This window comes from Psammomys obesus, unplaced genomic scaffold (assembly GCF_907164565.1).
Source record: "Psammomys obesus unplaced genomic scaffold, mPsaObe1.curated_primary_1811, whole genome shotgun sequence".
NCBI lineage: Eukaryota > Metazoa > Chordata > Mammalia > Rodentia > Muridae > Psammomys > Psammomys obesus.
This window is the reverse complement of record NW_026593286.1, coordinates 42,148,965-42,164,735: the sequence shown is the minus strand read 5'-3', so window position 1 is coordinate 42,164,735 and position 15,771 is coordinate 42,148,965. Positions and strand designations below refer to the sequence as shown.

General features: G+C 40.6%; 1 protein-coding gene across 3 annotated transcripts in view; it reads left to right on the top strand.

Annotated features, from left to right (window-relative positions):
- Window positions 1-15,771, top strand: part of Pms1 (PMS1 homolog 1, mismatch repair system component) — a 100,043-nt gene that overhangs the window by 62,465 nt on the left and 21,807 nt on the right. For all 3 annotated transcript variants that reach the window (XM_055617140.1, XM_055617142.1, XM_055617141.1), the window contains 2 exons: window positions 7,915-8,031; window positions 15,514-15,636. In XM_055617140.1, the coding sequence (XP_055473115.1) occupies window positions 7,915-8,031; window positions 15,514-15,636 (240 nt within the window). The remainder of the gene's footprint in view (window positions 1-7,914; window positions 8,032-15,513; window positions 15,637-15,771) is intronic.

Below are 15,771 nucleotides of genomic sequence, written 5' to 3'. Positions count from 1 at the left end.
TTCTTACGGATGGCCATAATCCATTTGACTTTATCTTCCTCTAGTTCTTTTCACATTTTATTTGTTTCCTCTATTATCCTCTTCATAAGTATAGACATTAGGTCATCTTCTTGAATTTCATTTATGCTGGGGTGTCCAGGGCTGCTTATCCCTGGATAACTGGGTTCTGGAGATGCCGTATTACTCTGTCTTTATTGGTTGATTTTTTACGCTGGCCTCTACCCATTGGGCTATCTTAGGTGTTGGGTGTTCGTTTCTGGTGGTTCCTGGAATCCTGTGGTAGAGACAGTCCCCTTGGCAGGAAGATGATTTTTCCTGAAGGAAGCCTCCTCAGCTTTTTGGATATGGTGACTGAATGGCCAGTGTTTTTCAGGAGTTGCCATAGCTCACCTCAGGCATCAGACCTGAGTGGTAACTGTTTGCCTTGTTAGTCAAGAGGGCTCTCCTCTCACCTGGAAAAGTCCTGGAGAGAGCTGCCTTGCTTCAGGGTATCTTGCTGTAAATTCAGTGAGCTTCTGGTGTAACCTGGGTGCCCCATGGTTTGGTCAGTTTAAGTAGGGATAACTGGTTGCCCCTAGGAGCAGTATCTGGGGGTTGATCTCAGGGCTTCTGTAGGTCTGAGGTTGGGGCTCTGTGCCCCTGTACCCAAGAGGTAGTCAGTGGCAGGTGAGCTCTGCTCTCATGTGTGCAGCTGGAGGCTAGAGTCAGCAGTCTGTGGATAGCCAGAAACTTTTTCGGAGCTAGGTGTCCTGAGGTAGGGCCAGGTGTTTCCCCCACCGTGGGGTATTCTCCCAACAGGAAGGCCCAGTCTGTGGTGTTTGGGGTGGCGTGTAGAGCTCGCTGGAAGGTGGTGGCTCCAAGCTGGTGACTGGGCAGGAACCTGAGACCTTTTCCCTGGGAACTTTCCCATGTGTCCTGGTGGGGTGGGGTTCGGCTGTCTCCCTCCCTATGGGGTTTTCTCCTGACCGGGATTAGCAGTCTCTGGTGCCCTGAGGTGCACAGTTCTGTCTGTGAGGATTAGTTGGTGCACAGTAGGTCTCTGGGCTTGCGGCGTGTACCCTCCAGTCTACGGGACCTTTTCCAGAGATATATTGGGTGACCTTGAGTCAGTCCCCGTTTGTTTCCTTCCCTGTGGGCAGATCACAAAAGCCCCGCCACTCTAGCTCCAGGGAATCCAGTGCCTCTGGCCTCAGTAATCACCTGTACTGACATGCACATCTCTCCTTGCATGCATGTGTGTGCACACACATGTTAAAAAATAATTTAAAAATCCAATTGTATTCTATATAGGTAGTATCTGCTTTTTATTCTGGAAAGAATTGCCTTTGGCAGGGGTCTTAGTAGTGCAGTGTTAGGTTAATTGTGCATCTTTTGTGTACACATATCACCTTTACAATCGAAGCTTACTCTTTAAATCCTTTTCTAAGTTCGTTTTCTTCAAACAGTGTATGTCAGTTTGGGGTTGGGATGGGGACAAGATATATTTCACTAACTTAAATCGGCCTTCAGAAGGAGTGCATGTAATAATATATTCTTGATGGGTGCTTTTGCACCGTCATCAGACTGGCCAGAGTCAGAGCCTTACTTGGCACACCCAGATGCTCCAGCTCTGTGTGACCTAGATAGAAAACATATGCAGGTGTGTGTATTTTTAGCATATGTTAAGCTTTCAGCCTAAGGACAAGATATAGAGAAAACTTGAGGAAGTAAAAAAGATTATTGCTGTACAAGAGTAGTGTGGATGGTTTAAAACTAAGGTTTTTATTGGATATATAATAAATTTTCAGTTTCTTCTTTAATAATGGATTCTGTATTTGAAACAAATATTGCCTGGGCAAGACTGGAGGTTTTGCTTGTTGGCCAAATGATAGTAAGTTTGGGCAGTGCCCCTACATTGCCTCCCTTGGTGGGACACGGCAATTCATAGTAACTGCCTGTGATTTAGTGCTGCCAAGCTCGCAGCAGTGTTCACATCACAATAAAGAAAAATGAAAATCACATTTCTTGTTCTTGTGTTCCCCAGATTTTCTAGAACCAGTTTCCTAAGGCCTTATATGTGCTGACTTCAGCAAGCCCAGCAGTGAGACAGGAAACTCATTAATCAGCAACTAAGATTTATTCATGAGGCAGCACCCTAATATAACCCAAGGTCAGCATTGAGGTGCTCACAAGCTTCATAGCTTGAGCTCAAATATAGGTGATGAAATGTTTTATATGATAGTATGGACGTACTTCAGTGCTTGCATAGCATCTGTCCCCTCCCTTAACTTTTGACTCCAGCAGACACAAGGAAGATGGAGAGCAGAGAGGGCGAGGAAACCAAAGCAAGTCAGTTCTTCTATGCCAGGGCCAGAGAGCTGTTGCAGCTCTAAGGAATGCACTTTCTGTGACAGTAATTTCATTGTGCATCAGCTTGTCATGGTACAGTTCATTCCCATCCTGCTGCTGACCATCCCAAATCTGTTACCTACTTTTTGTTGTTTAGACTATTGTCCCTTCAGTCACCACGGTGCCCAGTATAAAAACAGTGGCTATAGCAGCAGCAGCCAGCATTTCTTAATCATTTTAGAGGCTTAATGCACATAGAGATTCTAAGTTAATCAGATGTGATGGTTTAATGAAAATGGTCCCCATTGGCTCATAGGGAGTGGCACTATTAGGAAGTATGGCTTTAGAGTGGGTGTGGCATTGTTGGAAGAAGTGTGTCACTGGGGATGGGTTTTGGGTTTCAGAAGCCCAAGCCATGCCCAGTGATACTCTCTCTTCCTGCTGCCTGTCAATCCAGATATAGAACGCTCCTTCTCCCACACCAAGTCTGCCTGTGCCGCCATGGTTCCTGCCATAAAGATATTGGACTAAACCTCTGTTCCAGTTCCAATCAAATGTTTTTTGTTGTTTTTTTGTTTGTTTGTTTGTTTTGTAAGAGTTGCTGTCATTCTAATGTGTCTTCAGAGAAATAGAAACCCTAACTTAAAACATTAGCCCTCAGAACAAGATCATAAGGTAACCATATGACCCAGCTCTTAGCACTAGGTACTTATCCAAAAGAGATAAAAACGTGTCCACATAAAAACAGCACTGTTTATGACAGCATCATTCAGAATGGTTCAAACTGGAAACAACCCAAATAACCATAACTTTATGAAAGAATGCATCAGACTATGTTGTGAATATTACTCAGCCACTGGAAGAGCATGGGGCTATACACCATTCATGAGATTTCAGAACGTCATGCAATATCTTTGTAAAAGTGCTACATGCTGTATGATTCTATTTGTATGACACTTAGTACGTAGGCAATTGATGAAGAGAACAGTGATTATTAGATTAATACAAAGTCACTGTTAATGAATATGACATTCCTGTTTAGAGTGATAAAATTTTCTAAAATTGTGGTGTAAATGTACACACACTATGTAATAAATCTGTTATTTATACCGCAATAAAACTGTTCTACTTGAAGAAAGCAAAGATTGCTTGAGATTGCTTCAAGTTGCAAAGTCTGCAATTATCAGCAGGTGCAGAGTAAGGGGACCAGCGCTGAGAACCAATGAGAACAAAGCCAGCTGTAGTTCTGTCAAAGTATATTTTCCTAGAAATCTTCAATAGATAATTTCTTAGAGCAGTGATTCTCAACCTTCCTAATGTAGCGGCCCTTTAGTACAGTTCCTCAAGTTGTGGTGACCCCCAACTATACAATTATTTTCATTGTTACTTCATAACTGTAATCTTGCTACTGTTATGAATCATAATGTAAATATCTGTGTTTTATACCCTTGTGAAAGGTGGTTCAACAACAGAGGGATCGGACCCACACGTTGAGAACCACTGCCTTAGTGGATCATGTGGAATCTAGTGCTGTTTTTGGTATCAGGGACTCAGCATTGAACAAGCTGAGCGCGTCATTTCCCTTTTGCTGACAAACCTGTTCTAATGATGTGCTATCCTGCTGAGTGGTGCTCCTGACATTTCAGCTTCTCAACTGTGGAGCCTGGGAAGCCTCCACAATTCTTTCCTTCAGCACTTGGAGTCAGCCCTTCATGGAACATCTCTTTATATCCTCGTGTTTTTTTTCTTCTGCTGGTATGCTGGTTCTTTTATCTCACAGTTTTAATGCCAAAGCTTACAAGGGAATTGCTTTCAAAATCAATAACTAAATGAATGAATGGGCAAACTAGACTAGAATCCTTTTGTAAATGTTGTTTTCCTGGGCTTGTGTCCCACAGTATTTGCAGGAGTGGGAAGCAGCCATACTGCAGTGGTGCAGCAGATGACACAGTTCCAAGAGATCTAAGGAAAGAGTTTGTGAATGAACTTTATTCCTTTTTCATGCTCGCTGTCAAAGTTCGGCAGTGGATGAATACTGTAATAGTGGTTTGATTGGTTTTCTTTAAGTTAATTTTAACTTCAGATCTTACCAAGTCACTCTTGCAAACATCCACCTCTGATCACGTTTTGTTCTTAATTAAGATTGTTTGGTTGTTGCACGTAAGAAACTGTAAGTTAGTGCATGCCGTGCTGGGACATTCTTTCATAACTTTGCTCTTGAGCATCTAGCTTCACTTTCAGCCTACTCTGTACCTTTATGCTTTTGTATAGACTGCCCCATCTCTCAGCAGTGTGCTGCCTCTGCTTTTTTACAAATTTATTTAAACAGTAATTAGTAATCCCATAGCAGATCACATGACCACAAATGGTAATTGTCAAAAATGCATTTGTCAGTCACTTTACTGTTTGAGGATTTTTTTTTTTAGATTCACTATTTTATTTATTTTTAATTAATTTTTTTAAATAAATTGTAGTTTATTCATTTTGTATCCTAGCTGTAGTCCCCTCTCTCATCCCCTCCCAAATCCCACCCTCTCTCCCTCATCTACTCCCATGCCCCTCCCCCAGTCTACTGATATGGAATGTCCTTCTCCCCTTCCATCGACTCTAGCCTTTCAGGTCTCATCAGGGCTGTCTACATTGTCTGAGGAATTTCTTAAGTCTAGAGTTACTTCCTAAATTACTGGTTGTTTTGGCTAGAAAAATTAATTGGAATATGAAAAAAATGGGTTTAGAACCAGAAAAATTGGAGTAAAAGAATTGGTTCCATGACTTACCGTCTTTTTCTTTGAGAAAGTTGGTTCCTTTAAGCTTGGTTTACTTGTCTCAAGGTAATAGCTACCAGAAATGATTGTGAAAATGTCCAGTAGTTTGTGGATCAGAGGTGCCTAGCAAACAGTGACTTATTCTTTAGTTGTGACTCTCTGATGTTGTAGGCAGAACCCTGGGCATGAGTCCTGGTCCTCCCTTACACTCTGGAGCCATTCTTTGAGATCCCAGAAGAGCACGTCCCTTCCCTCCTGCTCTTAACTGTGTATAATACCAGGGGAGCATGTGCTCCTGACTGCATGGGCTCCTGGCCTTCACTGAGGACTTCTCTGACTGAATTGCTTTGTGTGCAGTTTTGTTCTCTCTCTTTTGTTTCCCTTTCTCATTCCCTTCTTTTTGTTTATTCCCTACCTTGTAATAGACTTCTTCATTTTTTACAATTTTTAGAAACAACCATAAAATTTCCATACAGTGTACAAGTTTATTGTGTTGTCAAAGTTCTACATTGGACTAAGAAGCAAATTTATGTGGTTTTAGCAGCCATGTTTAGCAGAAGTTTAAAATCTTCTTTTTATGATTCTGGTTCTGTTTTTCTGGACAACATAGACAATGAAAGACTATCTCTGCTGGGCACTAGCTGGCAATTCTGTCGTATGTATCATTCAAATTTTGTTTTAGACCTTTTCTGCAGTTCTTAAATATCAAGTAATAACGTCTACACACACGCACACACACACACACACGCACAGGAACTTATATACCTCAGGCTCCACACTTACTTGCTCATTCTCCTTCTGCCTCCTCTTGGCCAAGAGTGTCACTATTCTGCCTCCAATGTTACCCTCTCTATCTGTGTCAGAGCCCCCTGCCTGAGCCTATTGTTTAACCACCACCCAACTTACTACAGTTTGGCCCTGCTTGCCCTTTTAGAACCGCTCCCACTCTCCTAACCGTTGGATACAGTGCCACATCTTTGTTGCCACAGAGAAGAACTGCTTGCTGTAAAAGAATTTGCTGTGCACAACACACTCCATCCTCTGCTATTTACATTCCTGTGGCTCCCTCCCCCTCTTCATATGTGTGTGGTTTTATTTATCTAATCACTCTACAGCCTGATCCCAGTTCCCCCCCCCCACCGTCCTCTCTTCTCCCACCCTCCTGCCCCTCCTTCCATCCTCCCTCTTCTCAGAGAAGGGGAGGCCCTTCAGGGTTACCAACCCACCCTGTTACCTCAAATCACAACAAGACTAACTGTGTCCTCTCCCACTGAGGCCTGGCAAGGCTGCCCAGCTAGAGGAAAAGGGATATAAAGGCAGGCAACCCCTTCTCCCATTGTTGGGAGACCCACATGTTGACCAAGCTGCACATCTGTTACATATGTGCAGGGGGTCGAGGTCCAGCCAATTTATGTTCTTCGGTTGGTGGTTCATTCTCTGTCAGCCCCCATGGGCCCAGGTTAGTTTACTTTGTAGGTCTTCTTGTGGTGTCCTTGACCTCTCCAGCTCCCTTAATCCTTCTTCCCACTCTTCCACAAACTCCCCTAGCTTGTCCTAATGTTTGGCTAGGGGTCTCTGCATCTGTTTTTCATCAGCTGCTGGATAAAGCCTCTCAGAAGACAGTTATGCTAGGCTCCTGTCTGCAAGCATAGCCGAGTTTCGTTAACAGTGACGGGTTGGCTCTCTCTCATGGTATCCATCTGAAGTTGGGCCAATCATTGGTTGGCCGTTCCTTAATCTCTGCACCATCTTTACCCCTACACTTGTACATAAGACAAATTTTGTGTTGAACTTTTTATGAGTGAGTTGATGTCCCCCTCCTTCCACTGGAAGTCTCACCTAGCTACAGGAGGTGGTGACTTCAGGCTGCATACCCACCTTCACCCACCCCGCCCCTCACTGTTAAGGATCTTATCTGTGGTCACTCTCATAGACTCCCAGGGGCCTACCCTGTTCCAGAGATGCTCCCCCACTGAGTTCTATTCGTTGGTTGAGGGACATCTGGGTTGTTTCCAGATTCTGGCTATTACGAGTAAAGCTACTATTAACATAGTTGAGCAAGTGTCCTTGCGATATGTTGGACATCTTTTGGGCTTCTGCCCAGGAGTGGTATAGCTTTCTCACCCTCTTATTGTCCCCAGAATGCTGACAGTGTTTTCATTTAGATTCTTTACATATTTTCATCAGGTCATACAAGGGACTGGGTAAATATTTGTTGGATGGATGCATGTTTTCTATGCTGACAATTTCTCAAGGGTTTTCAAACATAATTGGACATTGCCATCTTTGGTCTAGGCTCTCAACTGTGTCTCTTGATCTACTTACAATATACAATAGTAAAATGTGTCTGCTCACTATGCAGCATTTATTTCTGTAAGGTTCAGTTAAGTATAAATTTTCAGTTTATGAAAGATAACTGAAAAAGTCACTGTAAAGTGTATTTTGTTTTCAAAATTTGTACAACTGTTTGACTATTTACAGTAATCCTATAGCATAGCTGTTAGTCCTGGGAAGAGATGGAAAAATCTTATTAAGTGTCACATTTTAATTGTAAGTCTACTTTGAAGTATGAATTCTGTAGATAAGAGAGTTAGTATTTTATGGAATTGTAAAGACAAGACTGAGGGGTTGAGCAGGTTATACATTTCTTAATATACAGCTTAAAATGTAGAGCCAGGATTTATTCTTTTAGACCATAGCTCATGAATCTCTTCTGAATGACAGAAAAGAGGGAAGATAAATGCTAACTACGCAAACACTAAGTTTTTGAGTTTACTAATCTTAATTGTACTAAAGCACGTGTGTGTTTTCCTGTCCCTAGGCAGTCATTTGGCAGAAAAGTAGAGTAGCAGATCACAGGATGGCACTCATGTCAGTTCTGGGAACTGCTGTGATGGGCAACATGGACCCTGTTCAACACCACTGTGAAGAGTCTCAGGTACGAACCAAGAACGGCCTTTCACAGTCTCACTCAGCAGTGAGTTGTCCCAGTTTCCTCCAAGGGTGGTAAGGATGCTTTTAAGATCAAATCCGGATGTAAGACAAACAACAGAATGTAAAGCCAGTTTCCCAGCCCGGGTCTGCTTTTTATTTACATTGATTGTTTGAAAATTAATTTTCAATTTAGAGTCTTCTTTTCTTATAATCCTGTATTTTATTCTCATCATCAGTGCATACTCAAGTTGCCTTCTGTTTGTCTTTCAGCTTTAGATAATGCCATTTGACTCTGTGTACTGCTTGGTGATGCTACCTCACTTAACTTGCACTTTGATAATTTCATCAGTTCGTTTGTGTGTGTGTGTACAAACCATACATATATACATAGATGTAATACACATACCTTTTTCTGGGCACTGAACCTAGAGTCTGGTACATGCAATGCAGTCACCATTACACTGAGCTATGTTTCAACTCTCCCCTGCCCCTTTGGCAGCCTTTATTTTTCAGTCGTGTCTTGCTAAGTTGCCCAGGGTAGATTTGACTGTAAGAGTTCAGACTTACAGTCCTCTGCCTTGTTGTTTGTGTGTTTGTTTGTTTTTAGGAGCAGGGATTGTAGGCTTGGGCTGCCACTATGGCAGCTTTTTTACATTCTTTAGATGTAGTTTTCTTTTTCAGTGCTTAGGGTCTAACCAAGCACATCACACCAGTGGCAGGCCTTCTGCTACATTTCCTCTTTAAGGACCCAGTATTTTTTCACTAATAAGAATATTTCTATGGTCTCCTTTCTTATATTCCCTTCAGTTGCTCAGAATTCGGTTTGGTTTTTTTCCCCTTTATGTTTTATGTGGTCTACCTCCTATAAACTCCTGCCTTTCATAAAAGATTTTGAAAGTCAGGGAGCTTGTCTTTTTATTTATTCATTCTTGATTTCTTAATTGCTTTCTGTATAGCTTATACTGGCCTTGAATTCAGAACCTCTTTGGCCTCTGTGACTGGAATACAGGGGTTGATACAGTGGTTTCCTTTAGGGCCAAACACTTTACCATCACTTATTCTTATTATTTTTATGGATCTCTACATTAGATATCCCACTGTAATAAGCTTCTCTGATGAAGTCTAGATGCATCACAGTCCAGGAGAATAAACATTATTAGAAGGCAGTTTGGCCTTTTAGCAAAGCTGTAGTAATAGTCAGTTACCTCCCAAAGCCTATGATTTCCCAATAAAGGGCCCTGAGCAGGTTTACAGAGCCAGGCATGAGTTTCCTTGTGCCGACAGGCCTCAAATACAATCACAGAGTGGTTGCTTGCCTCAATTCTAATCAGACCAGCATAGCACTAGAGGCTGCATCTTACCTCTGAGGTTGTTGTAGCTGATAGTATTCACAGCTTGGTAAAACTTTAATAATACTCCCACCTCAGCCTGTAGCAGTTCTGGCACTGTGGCAGCTAGATGGTAGGGAAGAAACTTGCAGCTCAGCTCCAATTTTTTTTTTTTTTAATCCTGTGACCATAGTGTGCAGTCTTCAGCAGTCTTTGTTTGGGTGCCTCTGAGGCTTCCCTGGCCAAGCACTAGTAGTGGGGTGTCTCCTACCTAGCACTGCTATCTTAGTATAATGACCCGTGGCTTCTGGGAGAGCATCATCCATGTCCATGGAGGTTTTTTCCTTTCAAAGGTTTCTGTTATTATTGTTGTTGTTTTAGATTATATGTTTCAAGAAGAAAATAGAACCATTGACTTTTTTATATTCTCTTAATTTTTTCCCCTCTTACCACCTCTTTTTCCCTAACCTCCCACCTCTTCCCCCATTTGTTTTATAAGGGTCATTTATGTTTCATTATTGTGCCAAGGACCTAATGTAGATGCTTTCAATCTGAAGACCCACATCTTTTTCCTTAGCTGTGGGGCATAAACTTCTATCCACTTTCAGTCTCTCTTTCTGTCTCTTCTCTGTCAGGCTCTCTTACTTTTCTCAGTGTTTCCCTCCTTCTTTATGTTCTAGTAGATCTCACTATGTCTTTAAACTTTTCTATTGATTACTTTACTTAGAAAGGCAAGTTCAGTGTCCAAAAGTATTTTATGTAAGTGCTATTTTATAGCGTTTGTTGCTTCTGTGAATACAAAAGCTTGAATCTTTCTAAAGATAGCTTTTTAAAAAGTATTTGCTTTTTAAACAAGTTTTATTTCATAGGAAATGAGCTTTATTTTGCTCAGAAGGTCTTGTTACTCCAAATCTCTGGTTCTCTTTCCCCGTTGTTGCTGCCGTCATCGTCTTCTTCTTCTTCTTTGTTCTGATTCTATTTGTCTATTTGCTCTGAATGAGAAATTTAATTGGGAATATGTTTTTGTGGTTTCTGTTGACTGTCAGGTTGCCCTTGAGTGATCCTTACCTATCTGTCTGTCTGTCATCTATTTGTCCATCCATCCATCTCCATCTTGCTTCATCTGTCATCTTTCTTTCTCTTCTCCTCTTTTTTTTTAATTAATTTCAAGTACAAAGTTAAATTAATTGTACTTGTTTTTGATATTTTGTTGCTATGTACTTTCTTTAGGTAAGAGACCTTTTATCTGTTGCTTTTTGCCTGATAACTGTAAGCTCTCTAGTGTTATGCTGCTTATGGTGGGTGAGTTGGGGTGGTCAGGGTAAATCTAAGTTTCCCTGGGCTCCCTCTGTTTTCTTGGGACTTGGTTGTTTGTGTACTTCTGCTCTAGATACACCAGACATCCTAATATCATCTACAGACTAACAGTGTTGGAACCACATGAAAGCTTGTTGGAATTACTGTAAAAGGCCTGTGTTCAGGTCAACTGAGGAAGATCTCTATTTTTACAGAGTCCTTAGGTGCCACACTCACGTGTGGCAAGCAGTTACCTAGACCTCCATTAGCTGTGATTGGATGTGTGACTGGGATTCACATGAGTCAGTCCTGTGGTGGATAATCTTTTTTTTCACCCTGCTTTGAGATATTACCAGATCAGGGTTTACTGATTTTTTTGTTTGTTTGTTTTAATTTTTTTTTACTTGATTTTGGGTTTTGTCGTTGTTTTGTTTTGATTTGTTTTCCTTAGCTTTGGGAGACAGATTTATATAAAGGTTCGTGGTGCTCTGTCACCGATGAGAGGCACTTTGCTTATCTTCATGGTTATCTTTGAATGGAAGGATGTATAATACATGTGTTAACAGTGTTCTCGTTCAAGTGCTGAAGAATGTCTACTAACTTTGTAATGTCTACTTAATCGCAGTCAGATATTTCTTCTGTTCTTGTTTTGTGTCGTGCTGTTGGGTTTCTGTGTTCCCAGCCATCCATCCCCACACCACACTCTGGCTTATATATTTGACTTTCACAATATCAGAATTTTTTTGAGTGTTGTTTTCTCATCTTTGGTCAAAAACAATCCTGATTTGTTTTTTCTCCCCCCAACTACTACTGGCTATCACCTCTTACTTGATTCTGTCTTCCATTACTTATCCTTGAGTGTAAAATTTGCCCACCATATTTCCCTTTATGTGTTGGCCATTAGGAACCGTGGATACAGAGCATCTGCATAGCTCTTCCTTTTATGACAAGGGTCTCTATTTAATAAGTTTGGTCCTGGGAAGAATCTTTGTTATGGGTGGTGGTGCCAACCCATCCCCTACTTTGACAGCTTTTGCTAGGTATTTTCTGGTGTAATTAAAGCTCCATAAGTTGTCCTTCTTGGTATCTATCTTCTCTTTGGTATTTTTAGCTCTACTCCAAGCTTAGCAAATGTCTTAACTACAACCTGATTTTTATTCCTCAAATAATGTATTTTTTCAGAACTTAGAATTTATTTTCAGTTTTTCTAAACTTTATTCATAGCTATCTGTGCTTGCTTACTTACTTTCTGATTTGATTGGTGCTATTTATTTGGTTTAAATTCCATGTTACAGTACTTAATTCCATAGTCATAATCATGGAGTTCTATCATTTTTATTTTTTGAGACAAGAGTTTTATTTTCTGCTATTTTCTGTGGCTTGCAACTGTAATTTGCAAGGTCATGGATGACAGTTTGCTAGTGTTTAGCTTGCTTTCCACACTTACGGTCCCTTTCTGCAGTCTAGCACCTACCTCTTCCCTAGTCCAAGCTTGAAACCATTAGTGCTTGCATTAGTGTTACATTAGTGCTTCGTGCCTCTCGTCCTGCCCAGACTTCCAGACTCCTCCCCGACCCTAGTGTGGCCTAGCCTTGCCCTTGGCTCTGTTCTTTCCTGTGACCCTGGCAAGCCGCTGAACACTGTGGTCACAATATGTAAGTCATTTTGTTTTCTTCCAGGGAGGTGTTATGTGAGCTCTATTTTCCAAGTGGAAAGACTGATTTCAATCTTCTGCTAGATTTTATTTTCCAAATGAGGCTTTCTGTTTCTGGTACTAACACATGTACTAACTTCCTTCAGCCGTTACTTCCCATTATGTAGTTTGCAGATACAGTTTTGTATTTGACCTTTGCCTGCCTTTTATGTTATTAGCTCTTAAAATTACTTTAAGCCTTAGTTTTTATCACCCCTCTGTGTTTTGCATTTAGGAGAAGGGATTTCCATATGAACTTGTTTCACTAACTTGACCAGAGTATTTAAATGACTACTTTGGTGTGCATTATGTTATTTGGATATGCATATTACTGTAAAAAGAGAAAGAAAAGAGTTAGTAGATCAGTCAGACTCCCATTATTGTAATTAGGGTAAAGAATAGATTTGTCTGATGGACCATGACTGTCTAGTATGGTAAGGAATACAGAAGTTGACAGCTGGACAGTGGGTTAAAGTGAGATGAAATATCTTACAACATTATAATGTGGTGGACTCACTTTTGTGACAGCTAGTTGATGCAACAAATAACTATACCATTGCTATCTTAGTACCTACCAGTGGTGGTTAGCTGTTGGAAGTAGGGGTGAGAGTAAAATTACTCAGATTAGCTACAGAGCAAAAATGGGCCTAAAGATGGAATTTAGGGGGACCGTGATCATCCTTGAAGGATAAAGATAAAGGTGAGAACAGAACTTATTATACTGAAGAGGACGTGTCACAAAAGCGGCAGAAAGTCCAGAGGGATACAGAAATCAGTTCATTCAGCAGGGTGCTTCTTAAAGAAGTTGTCATTGATAGCAGTCCTGCATAAAAAATAAAAATAAAAAAATAAAAAGCTTGCATTACTTATTGAGAGAGAAGGCAGCTTACTGGGTGTTTGTTGTATTTGAGACAGGGTCTCAGTACATAGCTCTATCTGGCTTGGAACATGCTACCTTGCTGTGTAAATCAGGCTGGGTGCAAAACTATGCCCTCTCGCATGTTGGGTTAAAGGTGTCACACTATGCTAGGCAAAGACACTCATTTATAGAGGAGGCTGCGGGAGAGGCAAGATCTCTACTTGAGAAGCCGCTAAAAGGGTGAAATTTGTTGTGTTTTGGGGAATTTTTATTTTTAGGTTGAGGTACAGAACCTCATATACTCTATGACACTTGGTTTTCTTATTGAACTGATTTGGGTTTGTTCTTTCTCTATGAAGTAGGCTGATTTTTTTTAGTTTATATAGCATTATATGCACTGTGGCCACTCGACTCTTACATGTAACATTAACATGGTTTGTTAGTATTTAAGATTATCTTCATTTTTAAACTCAGTGTCTAGAAGTAATAGTAGTTACACAATGTCAACCAAAGTGCTGTGAAGGAGAATCACTGGTCTTGTATTGTACTTCTTTTTCTTCATTCTTTTCCTATTTACGGTACAGAGGGGAATTTTCTGCTCTCCTCTCCTTTCCTCCTCTGTGTCTTTTCTGTAATCCACACACTCAGTAAGTCCTCCAGAGGCTAAACAGACTCTCCTGGTGCCCAGCCGGAGCTGTAGGAAGAGTCTCATGTTACCTGGTAAATTATACAACCATTTATAAATGCTGTGAAGTTTTACAGTTAATTAAGTGGTATCATCTTGTGATGGGTTATCCAGATTTATTAATTTATTTTTTTAAATTGGTACAGATTGGCACTGTGACAGTAATGCACTTAGTGTTCTAAAATTGGTGCTGCATCTCCTTAAGCACTTACTGCAAGTCCAGGGATACCATAGACATAGGTGATAGCCTACAGGCATGGTTTTTGCAAGTGTCATGGTTGCTGCTTGATTATAAATAGCACCTTACTCACATATTTGCTTTCCTTAACCTAAGCTGAATGGTTACCATTAAGAGTTGCACATTGGGTTCATAACACATGTAGTTTGATTTATATCAGGTAAGATTATTCTCCAGAATACACATATCTCTCTCTCTCTCTCACACACACACACACACACACACACACACACACACACACACACACCATGAATTGAAAGTGACAAAAAAGGGACAATGAACGAAATCCGTAATCGTTTTCTATGTTGTGTTAAATTAGCTCAAGGTAGAAGCAGATGCATACTCTCTGCCTTCTATCCCTTAAATCACTATTTCCTTCTGATCAGTTTTTCTAGTACCCTTCAGTTTTTTCCTTCTCTTGATATATTTGTAGACTAGAGAAAGATATGGTATGTACATAATCATATATTTTTTTTGTAGTGAAGTTCTATAAGCAATCATGAAGCTAACATATAGTGTACTTATATAGTATATTTAGCCAGGAAGGACTTAATTCAAAGTAAAGATTTTTTTTTTTTTTCCTTAAACACAGCAATGAAAAACCAACACAGCCAAGAACCATACATGGGCTGGATGTAGGCCCCACTACAGAAACTTAGCCAATGGATAGCTTGGGCTTTGTGTGGGTACCCTAGTAAGGGTAACAGATTCTTTCTCTGACATGGACTCTGATGCTGGCTCTTTTTGATCATTTTCCCTGGTGGGGCTGCCTTGCGAGGCCACAGGAGAGGATGTGCTCAGTCCTGATGCTTGATTGGCTGGGGTTGGTTGGTGGGGGGGGGCTCCCCTTTTCTGAAAAGTAGGAGAGGGACAATAGAGGGGAAAAAAGAGGGAGGGTGGGACCAGGAGAAAAGAAGAGAGGAGCCCATGATCAGGATGTAAAGTGAATGAATGGAGAGAGAGAGAGAGACTTGTGAAACATTAAAAAAAGAAAAACCAGTACAATTAGCTTCATTTGTATTCAGAACAAAGAAACAGCTGCTTTTCCTGGAAAAGTTGAAGAGAAAAAGACAGCCAGTGTGTGGGGGTGAAGTCACTAAATGAGGAAAGAAATTTTAAAACAAAAGTGGTAAGGGTGTTTATCCTGTGACAGTTAAAAATGTGAAACGAGGACCATTCATAAGATTTTTTTTTTTTTTTACTGATTTAGTATTCTTCAGTAGTTATTCAGCAATAATTCTCAACCCATGCTTATCAACATGCACGTGAACTGCAGTTACAATTCTCATGTGTTATTTTGTGTACCTTCTAATGTGTTGTATGTAACCAGGCTTCTGGAACCTTATTGTAGACGTTACACCTTCTGTGCTTTGTGTCACAATCATAGCTTTCCCTCAGTGGATTCTTTCCAAAGTGTGATGCAGACCACAACTCCACAAGTCTTTCAACCCCAGAGAGAAGCTTCATCTTTATTAATAGTCGACCAGTACACCAAAAAGATATACTAAAGGTAATCACTTTTAAAAGGATAAATATCCCAGGAGCAGGAATTTAATTTCTTTTAAATATTTTTTTTCTGAATTTTATTTTATTATTGTGGGTGTTTGCCTTGCAATTTTGTCTATACAACATGGCTGGTGTTTGT